Source organism: Alosa pseudoharengus, unplaced genomic scaffold, assembly GCF_046254945.1.
Source record: "Alosa pseudoharengus isolate Yale_2024_CS ecotype anadromous, Long Island Sound unplaced genomic scaffold, YU_APseudo_1.1 YU_APseudo_1.1_scf_22, whole genome shotgun sequence".
NCBI classification, from domain to species: Eukaryota; Metazoa; Chordata; class Actinopteri; order Clupeiformes; family Clupeidae; genus Alosa; species Alosa pseudoharengus.
The window spans coordinates 24690496-24710210 of record NW_027468680.1 but is presented as its reverse complement, the minus strand read 5'-3'; the positions used below and the strand labels follow the sequence as shown (position 1 = coordinate 24710210).

Below are 19715 nucleotides of genomic sequence, written 5' to 3'. Positions count from 1 at the left end.
TACATTCTTGGATCTGATGGATAGAGGGAGTCTAGCCATACCACTCAAATCAAACCACACCAGTCATCACCAAAGTCAAGTATCAGTGGAGATAAGCCACTGTTTATCTCCCTGCCTCTCTCTCTCTCTCTCTGTCTCTCTCTCTCTCCCTCTCTTTCTGTCTCCTCCTATGAGTGAGTCATCAGATTTAAGAGTCTTGGCGAGCTATGATCTGGTAGACCTTCTGTCTGAAGCAGCTGTCGGAGGTAAGACGGCGGGCAGTCTCTCGCAGGTCCTCCATACTTGGGCTCTGGTCTGATGAATGGACAAATGACTGGGAGTGCTTCACTACAGACCACACATAGGAAAGACGGAAAGGAAATGTATCAATATTTTTTCACAAGATTAATAAACCAATCTAGGAGTACACATTAATCTAATCTGATGTAGCGGGATTCCTGGAAAAAGTCTACTTATGTGAAAGATTCCCTTGGAGATTTTCAAATAAATTTTTAATCCACGACTTTTGATAATCGTATCGCTGAGGATGCAGCTTTCAGTGCAATGGTTTTACTACAAGCTGAAAGAGCCTATATAAAACAACTGTGGTAAATATGGTTGTGATACTTGCCATCTGACAAGCCTGGAGGCCACAGCTGCACATTTGACACACATTAAGTATGGCCATTGCCAAGGAGTGTAAAGCCTAATATCTGTGCAAAGCAGTCACCCATGAAGAGTCTGGCCTTTATACACATACAAAAACACATATTTACAGACATGTAAATGCCAAACAAAAGGTGATAAATTGTTATTTTTTCATTTCTGTATTTTAGTGACTATGAGATTGTTTACTGTTAATGAATGTATGTTTGTGACCATGTGAATGCATGAGTGCATCTGGATAGGCCTTCGGGTGTGTTTTCATGCCAGTGCAGTTTGTAAGAATTTGCGTGTAGGGTGAGCCTGTGCATGTGTGTATGCAAATATCTGAGTGTGTGTGTGTGTGAATTTGTGTATGTGTGTGAGTGTGTGTGGGTGTATGTGTGTGTGGGTGTATGTGTGTGCGTGTGTGAGAGAGAATTTTTGTATGTGTGTGAGTGTGTTTGCGTGTGTTTGTGTTTGTGTGTGTGTGTATGTGTGTGTGTTTCCTAATGAATCAGATGTTGACTCACGCCAGTGTTGTCTGGAGGCTCTCCTCTGCACACGACAGCTCTTGATGCGGCGAGCAGCAGCTCTGTGGAGATACACTGCGTTCTTCATGATGGACGGCAGCTTGGCCTCTATTTCTGCTGCACAGATGCACTCCTCAAAAAACTCTGAAAGTAAATGACCAACACACACTTTTTACTTACAGTAACAATATAACCTAGTGTAATATAAAGCATAGGGTACATTCATTTATAACACTGGATTCAATTTATATGTCTTAAATGCACATAACATCCTAGTCATATATACAAATATTAATGGACAAACTATAGACACTCTGATGATCGCACATAAAACTGGACCTTCAGCCACATCCTGTCCCCCCATAGCTCAATATAACTGCATGGCTACTGCAACACATTAAGTTCTTAAAATAGCCCAGCATCTACTATATAATTATTAATGCCTCAGGGACACTCAGCATCAGCCATAACCTCGAATTAGAAACAAGAGCAGTGGGATGCCTTTGTTAAGTGTATGTATAGGAGGATGCGTGTGCGTGCATGTCCATGTGTGTGTGTGTGTCTGTGTGCATGTGTGTGTGTGTGTGTGTGTCTGTGCATATGTGTGTGTGTGTGTGTGCATGTGTGTGTGTGTGCATATGTGTGCATATGTGTGTGTGTGTGTGCATATGTGTGTTTGTGCGTGTGTGTGTGTGCATATGTGTGTGTGTGTGTGCATATGTGTGTTTGTGTGTGTGTGTGTGTGTGCATATGTGTGCATATGTGTGTGTGTGTGTGTGCATATGTGTGTTTGTGTGTGTGTTTGTGTGCATATGTGTGTGTGTGTGTGTGTGCGTGTGTGTGTGTGTGTGCATATGTGTGCATATGTGTGTGTGTGTGTGTGTGTGTGTGTGTGTGCATATGTGTGTTTGTGCGTGTGTGTGAGCATAAAAGAGTGCACTGGAGCGTGGCGGTTCCTGGTTGGGCTTTACTCACTCTTCAGATGGCTGACATCTCCTCGCATCCTCTCGTTGCGCTCGTGCGTGGCCTCCAGGGAGCCCAGGCCCTGCTCCAGCCTCTGCAGCGCCTCCTCGGCCAGCTTCAGCCTGCGCTCCAGCTCCATGCGAGACTCGATCTCCACCTGAGCTCCACCAAAACAGAGGCAAACAGAGGGAGGAATAGTGAGGGAGGTAGTGCACTGGTAGTTAGTTCCACATCTACTCGACTGCTTACATTGACTTCATTAGGGATCAACTCAAGGGCAAAAGGAAAATGAGTCCCATGCTAAATCATGGATCTTCTTTTTGCTATTTAATTCCTTGCTGAAGTCTATTAGTAGGACTGGTAAAATCTGCTGTAGGCAAAAGCAGAATACCTCATCATAAGAACTGTTGTACTTCACTGAACTAACATTACCAAAAATGGACCTACAAGCAAAATGGATCAAACCTCCCGTAGGCTAAATGAGTCTGATGTTTGTGGCTGTTATTTTGGTCCTTGTGGTTTGTGCAGCGTTTGTTTAACAGGTTTAGGTTGTTCAGTGTGCAGTACAGTATAGTTGTACAGTTAAATGTTGTAGAGTTTCACCTTCAGCTCGGCCTCTGTCTGCTGCTTGTCTGCAGTGAGCTGCGCCAAAGACTGCTGCAGTGTCCGCGCCTGAGTCGAGTAGTACTCGCGTTCCTCCTGCAGCACTGAGGCACGTTGCTCGTTCTCCTTTAGTCTGCAGGGGGCAGCAGATATCAGTTATACGCACACAAACAACATGCACGAAGAGGAAAAGATTATTATAGCCTTCGTATAAAGTGGCTGATTCCACAGCCTTTTTCAGTTTGTTCAATATATTCCAACGGTATCACATGGCATAATGATTGTAAGATGCCAGCTGTTTAGTGTTGAAGATATTTAACTGATAAGTCTTAAAGCAAGGTAATGTCAACAGAGATTAATTATCAAACACAAAATGGGAAAGACTTCAACAATAGATGTTTTTTTTTTTTAACTTCATCATGGAAAAATGTAACTGCTCAAACAGGATTTTCAAAATATAAATGCATTACTCTTTATAATACAGTGCTATTTCAGTAAGAGCTGGTTTATCCATTGTCTGGGGTTGAACTGATGCTATATAGGGACCTAGACAAAGAGTTTATTTGATAAGCTGCCCTGTAATATGCCTGGGCCCAAATCGCTCCCAGAGGTCAGTCATATAACCCCATCAATTCAACCAGTGCTTCTCAATGCTCGCTGGTGTCTAGTCGATGAGTAGGCATGCTTTAGAATCAATGTCCATTTCCACTTTAGTACTCCCCATTGCTAAACTCCATTAGCACTTAGTCAGCCCCAGGACACGCTACAGTACATCCCTGCATGCCAACACATCATCATGTGACTCGCATAGATCTATAGAATATCTCTGCAGCATCTGTGTCCATTATACAATATAACATGCACAAGATTGTAATACACAAATGCATTTTCAGTACAAAGTACAGTGTGCCGATATTAAGCACAATGATCTAATCTGACTACAAACTTAAAGCACAATGATTTAATCTGACTACAAACTTAAAAACAGATCAATAACTTCTCACAAGGTTAGAATATGTTCTTTCTGTTCCCTCAGAGCCAATCACCTGTCCTCTGCTTGCTCCTTCTCTTTCTGCAGGCTTTTCATCTGCTCCTCGATCAGGCACAGGTTGGCCTGGAGCTGGCTTGTGTGTTCGGGGAGCCCTCCCGTGTCCACCCCCACAGGCTCTGGTGAGGCGTTCTGGGCCTCATCTTCTGGCCTCCCCCCTTTCTCCTCCTCTCCAGCCTCTTGCTTCTGCAGGAGCTCCAGAGTGCGCTGTTTCTCCAGGGACAGTTCCTGAGGGACACACAGGATTATTTCACAGTACCTTTTAAACTATTCTTTAACTATTGCCCTTTTATGATTTCATTCACTATTAATCTTTGCTTTTGTTAAAGTAAAGCACATTGAATGAACCCTGTGTATAAATGTGCTATATAATAAACTTGACTTGACTTGACAGGGCTTTATGCTCCTCGTCATAACCCCCAGTTGTTTGCTGTGTAGTGTTATAAATAAAAAATGAGTAGCCACCCTCATTAGAGTAGACCTTAGTCAGCACCTCTGTTTGGGTGTGCATTCCTTCACAACACACAACACTGCACAACACAACACAATACAACACAACACAACACTGCACAGCACAGCACAGCACAGCACAGCACAACACAACACAACACAACACAACACATCACAACACAACACAACACAACACAACACAACCTGAACCCACAGACCCAGACGATATGGTTCCCCTGTTACTCTACCTCAAGGGACTGTTGCAGGAGAGTGCTCAGACTATGGAGTTCTTCCTTCTCACTCTCTACTCCCTTCAGGGACTGAGCTGTTCCATCCAAGTCCCTGCCAACACATGGCAAAATAAGGTGCCAACATCAAGCAAAGGTAAAACCTACTTTATGAGGTTGTGGGCTTACTGATAATTATGGACATGATGCATATATGTTGGTGACACAGGGGACAGTCAGAGACTGTCCCGGAAAACTGTTTTCATTCCCAGGTTTTTAATACAAAGTTACAAAATACATTACATGGTCACATCATACATAATTAATAATAATAATAATAATGTCTGTTATACTGATTAGTAAACACCATACAAATCTTTGCGTAATAGTGTGTACTTCACTAAGTTTAAGTTCTGCAATCTTACAATTTGATCTGTTCTTGCTCGGCTCTCAGTTCTAGCACAACCTCTTCAAACTTCTGCTTCTCCTCTTCTAGAACCTGGTTTAGTCGCTCAAGCTCCTGTGACAAACAGAAACACAGAAAAAGATAAATATAAGTGCATATACATCCATCCATTAATAAGTGCATATACATACATCCATTACTGTCTGAAGTCCTCATATACACAAACACTGAAACATTCACTGTCATGGATATAAATAAATAATCTTATCAAATAAAATAAGTCAAAGTCTTTCAAAATAGCATTAACATGCAAACATACAATATCATTATACCCATAAGACACTGTGGAGCAACAGGACAAATTGTAGTAAATGGACAAATGTCTGTGTGTTTACATATATCTAGGCATTTAAGAGATCCTCTAATCCAGTGGGTCTTTCAGTATGCTGCTAATGCATGTTTATATCTCTGTGTGTTTGCTGTGAGCTGAGTACACACTGCTGCCCACATGATGCCAAGGCATGACTCACCTCCTTCTGCTCCCTTTGCAGGCTAAGTTCTTCTGTCTCCTCCATTAGTTTATCTGAGTGAGACATCCAATATACAAAAATGGTTATTATTCTGCACAACTACTACACATCTCTATCGACGTGTCTGCCCCTGTTCACCCCACCTGTACCCCTTCTTACCCAAGTACTCTTGTTTCTCCTTGGCCAGCTGGAGCCCTTGGGCCTCCAGACTCTCAATCATGGCTTCACCCAGCTGGGCATTCTTCCAGGTACTGCAGGGGAGGAGAAAAGAGCAATACTTTGTGAAATAATGGAACCAAAGAAAGAACGTTGAGTTACCCATTCAAAAGCAACACACAAAGGGTACAAAACAGAATCCTTCAACAAAGCATAAAGAAGTCAGACATTATTGTGTCAAAGTGACTGGCACACATTTGACAGCCGCGGTGTGTGTGAATTCATAAACAACACTATGGTCAGGTCAGTTCTGTCGTCTAAATGTCTTTGTTGTGTAATGGTATTTTAAGTGAGCCATTAAGTTATTTTGGCAGTATCTGCATGTAATAAGATGGCTTGCCAGTATCTGCACATAATAATATAGATGGTGCTATTTCTGTAAGTACTGGTAGTGCTCTTAGAGGTGAATGGTTGCTGAGCCACTTACACTTTGCCAGACTCCTGCAGCATCTCCAGCCATTGGTTCTGCTCAGCCTCAGACTCTGCCGCCAGGACGATGTTACCCTGTGGAAAAAAACACCACCGTCTCAGGACTGTAGATTCTACTCACAAGCAATACACTGAACCAGAGTTATTCACACCATTTTGTGCTAAACTTTATGAAAATAAAGTGGACAAAAAGGCTCAGAGTAAAACCCAAACATCTCACCGTGAAATCCTCATGGTTAATCACCAAGGCAAAAGGCATTCCCTGGTCTTCCCTTCCGGTTACTACACATCCTCCTAGCGGAATCACTCCCTTGGTGAAGCACCAGGAGACAGAACGAGAGACAGAGTCACAGCCAGATGAATGAACTCATTAATTACTGGGATAGCTACAATGGCCCACTGAGTGCATTTGTCCAAATGCAATTGGGTTTGATTAATTATGGGATATGGGTCAAATATACTGACACCATCAGCATGGGGCTCCTCGTTACCACTGTGCACTCTAAATCAGACAGACATTTAACTGATGGGTTGAAGGACAGAAGATATAGAAGCTCTTACTTTGGGATGGATGTTGAAGTATTTGTTTGTCTCAAAGTTCCTTTTTTCATTTTCAGCATAGTACAGCAGGAAGCTGTCCTTGATCATGAAAAACCTGAGAAGATGTTACATTTATCCTCATATATTGAACTGAAAAGACTGGCACAGTCAGCTCTGTTATCATAACTTATTATATAGCTACACATGTAGAGCATTGTGTACTCTGCTTTTCATACAGTACAAGGTAATTGTGTTGTTTGCCAAAATGGTATAGTGAATGGATTTTCTCTTAAAGTATTGACTTTTCTTTTTCTTGAAGAAGTGGTAAAATTCTGCACACAAGGTTGTACAATAAAAAATAAACTGATCATAAGTTGATATAAAAAAAGATCATAGTTCTTTTAACTGTAAGATGCAAGATCAGATGACAGTTAACAGTAAGCTCAATACGTATCTAAGCCACAGTTTGATTTACCATGAAATGGACCAGTCAAAACAGAAGTTCACTCAAGGCTTCAACTCCCCTTATTTATGCCCCCCCCCCCCCCTAATTCCCCCCTGTGTTTATTTACCCCTTTTATCCTTGCACTACTGCAACTGTGGCATAAGAATTTCGCTGTATAGCAAAGTATATGCAACAATAAAACGATAATCCACAACTGCCATACACACCTCAATACAAAATTTACCATTTTTTTTTATTGTCATTAAACTGTTAACACAAATTTATGTTGCACCATCAAAAACATATTTAAGCCCTGTCATGACAAAAGTAATACTATATTCAAAAATACCTATTGTTTGTTTACTAATAAAAAAGTGTAAACATGGTCAGCTTACAAGGTGATTGTCTGCCAAATATCAGTATTCACCATATACATTGTCAAACCCTGCATTGCACGCTCCTGCATAGCCCTGCATTGCACGCTCCTTTCCTTGAGCCTTCAATGTTATGGTTGAACTCAGCAAAAATAAACACACACCTTATCAGACCCAAAGATATGCATACGTCAGATCTGTACTAACTACTAACTATGCTCCATTCGTATGACATGGAGACTCCCGTACATACCTGCGAGACCACTTGGCAGAGGGACGTCCAAACGGCCTCTTCCACAACACCCCATACAGCTGCACCTTGGTGCTGATGTCCAGCACGTCCGTGTCGGTCTGCTCCATGGAACTCCAGGGGGAGGCAAGTGAGGCTTTGGAGGAAGAGGAGAACATGGTCCCCAGTCTGAGCCAGGGGTGGGGTGGGTGGAGTGATGGAGCAAAATATCAATGAAGTAAAAATAGAAATGCACACATCGGTGTACACACACACACACATTCACATGTAAACACACACACACACACACACAAGCGGACGTACAAAAACACAAACAGAAAAATCCCCAATAACTCAGTGAGGTGGAATAATGTGGCTGCCAATAACTACATCAGCTGGCGGAAGGGTAGGTGGAAATAAAGCAGGGATATGGAGAGAGAGAGAGAGAGAGAAAGAAAGATGAGCTGGGTCAGGATGTAATAGAGGCTTTTGTAGAGTTTCTAAATCTGAGAGGTCAATACCTCTCAGTGATGCGCACTGCCAGTAAAACGCCATCACTGAGATTACTGCACTTCAAGCTGTGGGGATCGCTTTAAACTCAAAAGCTCTGATATTGCAGGCTTGAAGTCCAGACACACATGTGAAAGAGCAGTCCTCACATTCTCGAACTAATCCCACATTCAGCTTAATGTGCTGACATCACTTCCTACGTAAGTGCACACGTGGTGGTCCAGACGATATTTCATGGTTATCACACTGATGGCGTGTGAAACACTTCTTACACTAGACGAGTTCAGTCTTTTTTTCCAGATGGTCTGCAATGGCAATGGTATGCTTACATCTGGGATTGAACTCTTGGGACCACTTAACTGGGCCTGGTGGATTTATCTTTAATAACACACAAAGATAAAGGACAAAACACCAGAAGACAGCGCAGTCATCTCTCTTCACAGTGTCAGTCATAATAATGAACGACTGCATAATCAGTGGCTAAGGCCGACTTTCTTTCAAAACAGAAAGATGAAGAAGCATGCTATGCTTTATGGGAAAAACAAAAACAGTAGGAGGTAGAATGAGGTATTTAAAAAAAACACACAAAAAATGACTAGTATGTTCCTTACAGAACCTTAAAAAACTTTATTCATTATCATTAACACATACTTTTTCAGCTGAAGTTGCACAATCAAGATAAAGAAATAAGGCAGACTCCCTGTGGAATGATCACATAACGCTGTTGGCTTGACAGTAAGCCAAACCTGTTCCTCACCACCATCATTCAGTCACCAAATGAGGGCAATTCCCTTTAAAACACACTTATTTTTCTTTAAAAAAAAAAAAACTTTTGAAAATATAGATTATCTACAGGTATGGTATACACAAAGCACTCAGCTGATTTCTGATCCCATCACCTTTTTCCTGACCCCAATTCTACATACAGGTGAGTGATTCCCTCCCTCTACAGTCATTACAGAGGAGGCTGTGCTGTTGCCTCCAACAGCCAGGCGGTGGGGCTACATAGCCAAGGCTGTCCAGAGGACACCACTCCAAAAACATACTGTATGGTTGCAGTGTTGTGGGAATAACCCATTCGGTATCCTTTACAACATCAGTGTCCAATACGCACACCCTCAGTACACTCAATAGGCACACCCTCACCTGAAAGGCCAATTTGTCGGTGTGTCTTTGTGGATACACAGTGAGTTTTGTTTAGAAGTGGATTACACCACTATTCACACCTCAGAAAGAAAACGTAACACATTGGTTATGTCTGTGACTGACAAAATGTTACACACAATTTAAGATATAGCACTTCATTTTTTTTTCTCTTCCTCACCATCTAAGAATAAGAGTGTGAGTGGTTCTGGTCTCCAATGGTGAGCACCCGGTCTCGTGAATAAAACACACCGCTTGTTTGTACAGTATAAGATATTACATATATACAACTGCTTTGCCCTTGCTGTACTCAGAGGTCTGCAGACACATAGAACCCAACCAGTGAGCAAAGGAGAACTTTGCCTACCTTCCATTTGACAAATACATATTATATGGTTCACCTGAAAGTTGTTAAACAACATACAAGCCATCTTCACATGATGGCCATCATTAAAATGGATACTCTGAGAAAAGAAAAAAAGAAAGCAATAATCAGAACAATTAAAATGTATTAAATAACCGGAAAACTTGTCTGGATGGGTATTCCTGCCTGCTTGTTATTTTGAGTGTGCTCAGCACATGGTAGGGAGATCTGGTCTGTCTGGCCTATGTTAGCAAGAACAGCTAACATAGCTTACAGCAGCTTTAGGACAGATGAGGAAAACTGAAATAAGCTCTGGGAAACAGGGTGCAAGTCTGTGGGTAATGGCAGTCACTTGTGGATATAGTCTGATTTTTGTGTTGTTTGTAGAGGTTCTGAATACATATAAAACATGTTGAGAAGTGTCTATGAACAGATTACAGACACAGTAGGTCGGTTGATCTACTAGTCTACTTCAGCCGGGTGGTGCTGAGCGCATAATTTGTCAGCCACTCAATGTGAGCAAATTTAACTTTAATGAGAACAACCATATCTGCCTAAGTGATCTACAACGAAACTGGAGAGGCCTTTCGGAGAGGGTATTATCAGACAATAGATATGACAGTTTGCTTGGAGAACATCACCAGGCATAATCTCTGCATTGAATCTCCCATCTTACATTAGCACACTGGTCTTGTTTTGCATCAAAAGTTTAAATCAAATTGTATTTAAATATTAATGTGTGTTTTTGGGCCAATCTTTCATGCTCGAGACAGTACTTACAACAGATGCATGAGAAATTCCCAATTTATATGTAACTATTCTGTGTGCCAAATGTGGTCTTAGGTGTCTGTTGTGTAATTTCTCAACAGACTGGTTGCTACATACATCTACAATGTGGGGTAGTTCACCTTCAGTTAGCATTTGAAGTGCTTAAGACTGTCAGACCATGTGAAAAGCCCATTCACACACCAAGACAATAATCTGTCTAGGTTTAGACATTATTACTGTGAAATCAACCAAATTCCTTGGGATCCCTGCACTTGTTTATTTTGTAATGTTTGATCGAGTGACTAAAATGAAGGTGCAAGGCAAAAGAAAAAGCTTAAAATGTTAAAAGCAAGACGTGAGATAGTTCAGTAATGCAAACATGATGCGACACTTGGACCCACATTGGCTCCTTGATTGCTCACTGCCCTTCCTTTTTAACACTTGACTGTCGAGTTTGTTGACTTATCTCTGATGCAACATTTCCAAATACCCAATGACATTCTTTACAAAGTCCAACTACAAAGCCCCGTTTACACAGGGGGGAAAAGGCCTAAGAAAGAAAGATGAAATGGAACACGTCAGCATTCCACCACACAGCATGTTCACATGTCATGTACGAGGAGCTCTTCGGAGGGAAGGTCGACATCGTGGTATCTGGTGGGTACCCAGGTGGGTCAGTACCGTGATTGGACCCTCAGTCCCTCTCCCTCCAGCCCTTCCCATGCTGTCTGTCACCTTTACTCGGTTCCGGCACAGTGACCTGATTCCAGGAACACCATCTTAGCCATCCATGGGGCCCAGAAATGGCAACATGAGAAGTGTGTATGGCCTGAAACACTAAAACTCAGTCTTTTTCTTCTCCTCTTCTCCACACCATTACATCCATCCATCCATCCATCCATCCACCAATCCATCTGTCCGTCCCTCCATCCGCTGCCTGGCTTTTCCGACGGCCCCATCTAGTGCTGATGTCCAATGGACAGCACCAAGGGAATGAGGCATCCGAGCACCAGGGCACCGACCTCCACTTTACTCAGTCCCTTCCCGTTGTTGCCCGCACTGGGCCCGTGGCTGTGGCCAGTGCCACCCACCTCTGGCAGGACGTGCACAGTGGCCACATAGAGGAAGGTTCCAGCGGAGAAGAGCATGGCTACACCAGTGGCATTAACATCTGACAAGGCCTCCTTACTGCTCTGGATGGGAGAAATAAAAAAAGAGATTTTGTTAAACCAGCAGCCTAACAGAAAAGACAGTTATATAAAAGGCAGGGAAATAATTTGGTGTATGGTTGTTCCATATCAATTCAAAAACTTTTTCACTTTTTATTCAAACAGTCCACCATGTGATTAAAAAATAACTAACTTCAGGAGCTTTAATTGTCAGGTAGTCAAGTTCTACAGGACTGAAAATTGAGTCAAGGCTGTTTGGACAGATAAAGACTGACCCGTGTATAATAATAAGTGTAATGAAATGTAAATGCCTTGACCATTAAAAGTTTTCATAAAACTGTGGTAAATTGTTCAATCAAGTACTGGCACACTCCTGCATTCAGAGTCTCCTCCACAGTCTGGTCTGTGGCACTGGGATCTGTGCTGCAGTGTCCAACTGGTGCGAGGAGGAAAGGGGGGTAATGATGAGGAAGATGAGGGGGGAAAAGGAGGAGGAGGAGGAGGAAGAGGAGAGAGCTGTACCTGGCTGAGGCCCAGAAACGTGAGCATGGCCAGGGCCGGTGCTGCCAAGGCAAACACCAGCAGGTGCTTGCGAATGCGATTCCTTTCTAGGCCTGCGTGCATCAGGAAGGAGACCAGGCCAAACGCAGCCGGAGCCTGTCACAGGAAACAGGAGGGAATCCACTTAGCGACAACTTAATGCCAACTGACTAGAAATGATTAAGAAGCTAACTGTGACAAGTAAAAGTAAATCATGTTATTGCAAATCTCACAGCTGGTTATGTGAATACATCATCAAAATACTAAACTGGTTAAGGTACTCCTCAAAACTCGAGTACACAGACCACCACGTGGAGTTGATCACACAAAACTTTTCATAGTGCATTCCCCACAGCTATTTACCACTATATAGGGGAAAAAATGAGGGAAGTGCAAAATGCAATAAACTGACAGTAAGATGTATGTGGTTACCGTGTGCAGCATGTAATAATCTGACAGCAAGATGTATGTGGCTAACTTGTGCAGCATGTAATAAACTGACAGCAAGATGTATGTGGCTACCTTGTGCAGCATGTAATAAACTGACAGCAAGATGTATGTGGCTACCTTATGCAGCATGATGGCCACAAACACAATGAGCTGAACACTGGTCTGAGATGTGGAGGCAGCAGCACCCAGAGCTACACCATCAGCTGAATCCAACAAACAAACAAACAAACAAACAAAGTAGTAAGCAAGTAGTACAGTCTTGCTGAAGGACTCATTATGCCATTGTGTTCTTATCTTATATCAGATGTCTGTACTACAGCTATACTGAGAAGCAAAAGCTTCTGGGGAACACAAAGCACTGTGTTAACTAGAAAACTCCAGTTCTCAACCTACCTGCAGCATGGACTACAAGACCCAGGGTTGTGGTGATTTTTGAGCTAGCTACTCTCGCAGATTCAGGATCTGGAAACAACAAAAGCACTTTCAGATGAACTGATCAATCAGAGGCCCGGTCACTGAAGCTAGGGCATTATCCTCAGAATTGACTTTAAAGGCAAAGGTTGAGAGTTCAAAGGTTGTGTTGAACAAACTTACCATCACTGCTATGCATGTGCGAGGAACCAATCTGGTCCACCAGCAGCATAAAGACAAAGCCCAGGACCAGGGAGACTCCAATGTAGGCATGAAGGTGTTCATGCCCATGTTCACTGTGAGTACCTGCAACTGGTTCCGCTGCCACCTTGGGCTCTGACACCCCTGACTCTAGTTCCGCATGTCCATGATGCCCAGCTAGAAGCAGGAAGAGAAGGTCATCCCAATTATTAATTACTAGTTTACAATTATCAGGAGGCCTCAAGACAAGTCACCTTTAAGCAGGAACTACTATAATAAAATACAATAAAGAAAAAAACATGCCTTTTTAAGAAGAACTTTTCAATATGACATTTTTTAAATCATGCCCCCAGAGCACTGTAGCTGCCTGGCTGATCTAGCTTCTTATCATTTTGCGTACAGACTGTACTCAGTGACCTCGATAAACAGAGATCAAATTACCAGAGTTTTCCTTTAAGGCGAAGAAAAGGAGAACTCCTTATTATTGTGCTAGTCACAAGCTGTATAGATGTATCCTTCACCTCTCATATACCTCACATTTAAATAGCAATGTAGGCAACGCAACTGTAAGCTTGTGGCTAGTATTAGTTACTCTTATAATGGGAAAAGGATATGATTGCATAATTCAAGTGTGCCATTATCCATAGTGTAACTGCACGATTTGTCTATAAACTCACCCTCCAGAACTTCTTCGTATAGTGCGTGGACTCCCTCTGGGATGATGACAGCAAGTGCAGTTCCACATAACAGTCCTGCTCCCAGGACTGTCACTAGCTTCAATTTTTCCTGAGGGACAAATAAGTAGGCCTATTTACTTCACAAAGTCCATGTTAATATTTGGTCCAAATCTATTAGGCAGTGCACAAAACTGTACCAATGTAGAATCAACATCACTGGCTCTTGAAGAAGCACACACGGGACCACTTTAGGTAAACTGCTTTCAATCTTAACACAACTAATCACCACGTCCTGCATAGTTACTTTCCACTACAACTATGCAGGACTTGGTAAATTATGCTAAGACTGAAAACAGTTTATCAAAAGTGGTCCCAAGTGTGCTTCTTCATTTGCTGGATTAACAGCCTGGAGCATGAGCAACTAAACTGCCCAACACCAATGGCATGACATGAATCAGGTGGTCCGCTACCAAATGGGTGCTATTTGCCATCACCCACAAAGCTTCTTGGTGAAATGTTCACCTTAACCGTTCAGGTAAAAACTGACCACTTCATTTGAGAGTGGCGAATCAGACATGCTGCTTGTTAACGTTACTTGTATTTTTCTCTAGAATGTAGAATTTCACAAACGTTAATTTGCATTCAATTGTACACTTGTGTAACGTTAGCCTGTATGTTAACGTTAGCCAATTGGCTCTCAAATCCGAAATGCAGGATGTTCACGTTAGTTTATTGGCACTTGCATACAGTAATGTTTACTGACAAGACCTGATAACGTTGCCTTACATTAAGATACTCACCTCAGAAAAATTCACAGCCAAAGGAATAGTTCCGGCAACATAACACCCCACTAACATTGCCAATGATAGCAGGCTGATTGAGCTGAAGTCATCCATATTGCGTTTAGTAATTTAACGTTAACGTTACCAAAGCTAATCCAAACAGCAGTGCTAAAGTTATACTAATGTTAATCGTTACCTGTTACCAGCTAGGATAATTATAAGTGAACTGTAAAGATAAATTCAAATTAAAAGAGCAATATGACCCTGGAATGATCCTGACAAGTAGCGATCAAAGAATATATCACATTAACAGGGCAGTCAATATCAATCAACGTAAACTAGCAAGTTCATTCAGGTTTGTTATGATCCGGGCGCTAGCTAGCTAGAAGCTATCGTTAACCTAGCTTCGTGTGCAAACTAACGTTAACGTTATCACAACTTGCTCTCGTTAGCACTCCAATCAGGAAAACCGTGTCAACAATATTGTAACGTGATTTGGATAAATTATGCAAACAACATTCGAAATCAGTGTATATCCAAATGTGTGCTAAATATGTATATTCGTTTTTAAAAATGATACCGTCCACAAACACGGAAACCCATCCTCTTTAACTCGTTGTTTGCTAACATCGCCTACCTACCTAGCCACGTTCAATGGTCCCTTGCCACAGTGGCAGAAAATACCATAGACAGTAGGGAAATACGACCGATAACATTAGCTAGCCTGCCTAGTTAGCACTTGCTACTGATGCCACTTATGATGAAGACGCGATCATAAATGTACTGGTAATGAGCCATTACGCAATTTCACTGATAGCCTTATTGTGTTTAAATAATTTCAGAGGTAACGTTAACGCCGCCGACAAACAATAAATAGCGCGCCTGAGCAGGCAAAGAGTTGTACCAGAAAACGGGCTCTGGTTGTACTGAATCTTGTTAACTGGCTAAGTAGCAGAGAATGTCTGGTAGCAGTTTACACCGGAGCACTTGTTATGAACTCTGGGATACTTCCGTTTCACGGGAAGTTTAGAAGTATTTTGTCAAAATAAAGGTCTAGTGTATCAAAGTCCTTTATAAAGTAGGCCTGTCTGATTTAATCACAGCAAAGAGGCAAAACTGCACCCATCCTTACTTCTCAAGAAGACCTACATAATTAAATGGACTGTTCACAATTAGCAGATATTTGGGACTAGCCTATACTCATTCATGTAGGTATATTCCTATGTATGCCAATAATCTTTACGGCTTTCTTTTAATTTAGCCTGGACAAATACCACTAGCCTAGGCCTACTTCATTTACTTTATATTAAAGTCTTAATGCTAAGTGTGACCAAAAAGTAGAATGTGCTGAAAATCAGTAGCCTGAATGACATGGCTCAAAGGAATAGGGTAAAATGAGCCAATGTTCAAATTGATTCCTTTTTAATTCCAATATGGCCATTAAAGGCAGAACTATCTGTAACACATTCAGGCTATAGCTTAGTTCAGAAATGGGTCTGTGGAAATGTATGTTTGTGGATGTTTGTAGGCTACACCTCTGTATTTGAATCCAGGATGTGTCAACATTGACAGAAGGAGCAAGTACGGTTGATGCAAGCTAGAGGGCAGAAGAGGCCCAACATTCACTAAATGTCTAAAAACAAAAATCAATTTAGGTTAACAGAAGCATTCATTTCATGTTGTATGGGGAAAAAAACATGCCAAGCCTATTCTCAAAATTGAGAATAGTCGATGAGTCAGCAATATTTTTGTCCCTGCAACATGAGGGTCATCGGTGTTGATTCAGCAAGATTTCTCTCCCCAAAAACATGAGGAGCAATTTGTTGACTTTGACAAAAAAGTGTACAGGAATCGAATTGCAAATTGCACCTTTGCTTTCATATTCAATCTTTATTTTGCTATTTTTTTGTTGTAGGATATGTCTTGTCTGGCCAACATTCCATTCAGGACATTTGGAGAATTGGAGTATATTTATGTTCACTTTGCAGTCACTTGTGACCAAAGTGATTAACATAGAATAACAATAAATATTAGCATCAAAAGTACCTGATTAAAGCAAAAGTAAATACATTTAACAATAACAACAACAACAATAACAACAATAATAGCAAGGCTTCAATAACCATAAACACTTGGAGTAACTACAAATGGAGTAATTACAATATAACTAATGAGTTAGATGAATGGTAAAAAGATATGTTTTTTAAATGCTTCTTGAAAATCCCAAAACTGTCTTGTGTCTTGATTGTGATCTCTGTTGATGGGAGGCCGGCACAACACATGCTCATCAGAGCACTGCAGTGGTCGAGAAGGGGATGAAAGCTGAATCATATGCTAAGAATGCACAGATCCAGTATGTCTTGCAGGCCAGAGTGAGGGATTTTAATTTAATTCTAGGAAGCCAATGAAGAGTATACACTAAAAGAGGATATACATGTATCTTCTTTCACTGATTAAAGGACTAATGTGCTGCTGTATTTTGAATCATCTGTAATGGTCTCACAGTCACAGGTAACTAACTTTGCCTTGCAATTATAGTCCAGTTTGGAAATAACCATGCCTGTAAGATGTTAGGATATACTGTGTGAAAGAAGGTCTGATCTTCCGAATATAGAGCATGAATAATTAATGTGACCTTATAAAGCCACATGGCACATGCTCTGAGAAATTAATTTGGTCATCAATTATAACACCAAAGTTATGTGCCGTTTTAGCTTGGGTCAACGAATATCATCCAAGCTGGATATTGATATGCTGGGGAATTCCTGGATCCAAACTGAAATATCATAGAGGCATGCAGAAATCCAACCAATCCAATTGTTGAGTATGATCTGCATTAACTGAAAGGACAATTTGTGGGAATGAATGATCTCATCAAGGAATGGTTTAAATGGAAAATAAAAGAGGCCCAATTACGTATCCCTGATACACCACTAGTGAGGTAATGATATTTAGATACCCATACCACAAGACATACTGAATGAACTCTCATGATGTAGGATTTAAACCAATTAACTGCTATTCCAGAAATTCCTAGCTCAGATAAAATAAAAAGGAGGATGTCATGGTTCACTGTGTCAAAGGCTGCTGACAAGTCAGGTAAAATCAAAACTGATGACAGAGCAGAGGCTTTAGCTGTCAATACTTTAGTCACAGATAAGAGCAGTTTCAGAGAAAGCACTCTTAAAACCAGACTGATTAGAGTCTAGTTTTTTTAGATCTTGCTTCTTCATGCTTCAAGATCTTTAATCATGCTTGAACACAACTTTCTCCAGCACTTTTGCCAAGAAGGGAATGAGGGAGAAGGCTGGTACTGTAATTCGTCACACAGTTGGATTGAGCGAGGTTTTCTTAGCAAAGGTGTGGCCTGTTTGAAATAATAAAGTAAAGTCTCTTGATCTGAGTTCTGCATTAATAACATGGGTGACAGCAAGGTCTGATAGACTGCAGAAGAGTAAGTGGAATGGGATCCAGAGGGCATGTTGTATAGAAACCTTTTCTCATTAAGAGGACCGAATGAATCCAACAATGTTCCTCCATGTGTCAACACAAGCCAATGCTCTTTTGGATGTTTTTGGGAGATTTAGATTGTAATTTTGCGTGCATAAAATAGCTATAAAACTTGCTAATAGAACCTACTGCATTGTCGGAGTAGCCACACCAAAGCCTTTAAACCATATTAATTGTCCATGATAACATTCACCTAACCTACTTTAAAAAACATCTTTAAAATAAATGCTGTTGGATTAAATTTTCCTCCTCCAATACTTTACTCCTGTCTGGTCTGGTCTCCATATGGTTGTGCAAACAACTGAGAAGAAAAGGAGGATGAAGCAGAAGTAGGACCCATATCTTTCTCCCCACTCTTCTGTACCAGCTAAATTAGGAATTCTGTCAATTCACCCAACTGTGCAATCTCAAGCTGGTGTCCTGAACATTGTTCATATATTTTGGAACTCTTTTATTTGTAATGAATCAGTAATCATTGAATACTTTATCTATTCACATTTGATCATCATCATTACCATCACAATCACCATCATCATCATCATCATCATGTTATTTTAATTAATGATATTTCTGAAATGTAACCATTCACCATACCCAGAAACAACAGACACCCATGTTGATGTGAGTGTAACAGAAAAGTATTTTAACCATTTTGGCATATTCACAAACCTATGAATGACTTCTGTTTTAAGAACATTCAACAACAACAACAACAGATAAAGGTATATATGTCTGAAAGTTTGTGATCAGTGACAGGACAGCCTGGGACTATTGAAGATGACAACCTAGAAATAGCCCTGTCAGCACACTTGCCTCAAATCTTACTACCCAGATTCTCCAGCCAAATAAAATCATTTGGTACCCCTATATCTAGATTTCACTTGGAATCATGCCTACAGACCTACAATTACCTGTATCCCCTTACACTGTAAAGCCCCCTTCAATGTATGTCTTCAATGTGTACCTTATGTCATGTTGCATTTGAAGATGGGGTGCAAATACACTGCACAAAATTACATAATGCCAGTTTCCATTTTAAGATGAGGTGCAAAAGAACAGTAATGCTATGGAAGTTTAATGAATGCAAATATGTGGAACAGAAAGGCTTTTTCAGAGAGAATATACAACATAAAGTATAGACAAGTTAGTCATCACCCTAAATATGTATGGACATAGATCCTTGACTGCCTTGAAATGACTTGTAATATGCATATCCTGAATGATCATGACAGGATTAACCAAGAACCAGGATTAAAGTTTACCCTCAAGGATATCTCTGTGAAACCCACCTCTAACTGTCAAGTGGTAATTGCTTTAGTTTGGATGAGCATGGCACTGCAGTGCCAACTGTAAGTGCTACTGTGCTAGTCAATTCAAGGGTCTTGTTTGTAGGTTGCTATATTCTGCTTGAGGGGAAATTAGAGTTGTGATGCAGTGTGGTGTGTTGCCATGCATAAGTAATGGAAATTAAAAAGCATATATTTTGCTCAAAGAGGGGCTTGTTATTTTGCAGTACATTTTGGATAGCACACCAAACAATTAAATACGCTTATTGGAAGACATATTGCACATCACA

The 19715-nt window shown here is 41.1% G+C and overlaps 2 protein-coding genes across 2 annotated transcripts; both read right to left on the bottom strand.

The window, feature by feature from the left end:
* Window positions 1-187: 187 nt before the first annotated feature.
* On the bottom strand, window positions 188-7793 carry plekhd1 (pleckstrin homology domain containing, family D (with coiled-coil domains) member 1). The gene is made up of 13 exons (XM_076299992.1): window positions 7639-7793; window positions 6588-6681; window positions 6247-6336; window positions 6025-6101; window positions 5541-5632; window positions 5382-5434; window positions 4871-4965; window positions 4467-4560; window positions 3767-3996; window positions 2721-2853; window positions 2130-2274; window positions 1155-1298; window positions 188-327 (listed from the first exon to the last, which is right to left on the bottom strand). The coding sequence occupies exons 1-13, from the start codon at window positions 7791-7793 to the stop codon at window positions 188-190; spliced, it is 1542 nt and encodes a 513-aa protein (XP_076156107.1).
* A 923-nt stretch (window positions 7794-8716) lies between these two features.
* slc39a9 (solute carrier family 39 member 9) lies at window positions 8717-15603 on the bottom strand. Its single transcript, XM_076299436.1, has 7 exons — window positions 14648-15603; window positions 13848-13956; window positions 13153-13347; window positions 12952-13020; window positions 12676-12761; window positions 12091-12225; window positions 8717-11592 (listed from the first exon to the last, which is right to left on the bottom strand). The coding sequence occupies exons 1-7, from the start codon at window positions 14741-14743 to the stop codon at window positions 11359-11361; spliced, it is 924 nt and encodes a 307-aa protein (XP_076155551.1). The 5' UTR covers window positions 14744-15603; the 3' UTR covers window positions 8717-11358.
* Between the last annotated feature and the right edge of the window lie 4112 nt (window positions 15604-19715).

Coding starts and splice junctions, on each gene's coding strand:
- plekhd1 (XM_076299992.1), bottom strand. CDS start 7,793: ATGTTCTCCTCTTCCTCCAAAGCCTCACTTGCCTCCCCCTGGAGTTCC. Junction 4,966..5,381: donor TGCAAAGGGAGCAGAAGGAG/GTGAGTCATGCC, acceptor TGTTTGTCACAG/GAGCTTGAGCGACTAAACCA. Junction 4,561..4,870: donor GAGCAAGAACAGATCAAATT/GTAAGATTGCAG, acceptor ATGTGTTGGCAG/GGACTTGGATGGAACAGCTC.
- slc39a9 (XM_076299436.1), bottom strand. CDS start 14,743: ATGGATGACTTCAGCTCAATCAGCCTGCTATCATTGGCAATGTTAGTG. Junction 13,957..14,647: donor TGGCTGTGAATTTTTCTGAG/GTGAGTATCTTA, acceptor TTTGTCCCTCAG/GAAAAATTGAAGCTAGTGAC. Junction 11,593..12,090: donor CGTTTCTGGGCCTCAGCCAG/GTACAGCTCTCT, acceptor TCTCCCATCCAG/AGCAGTAAGGAGGCCTTGTC.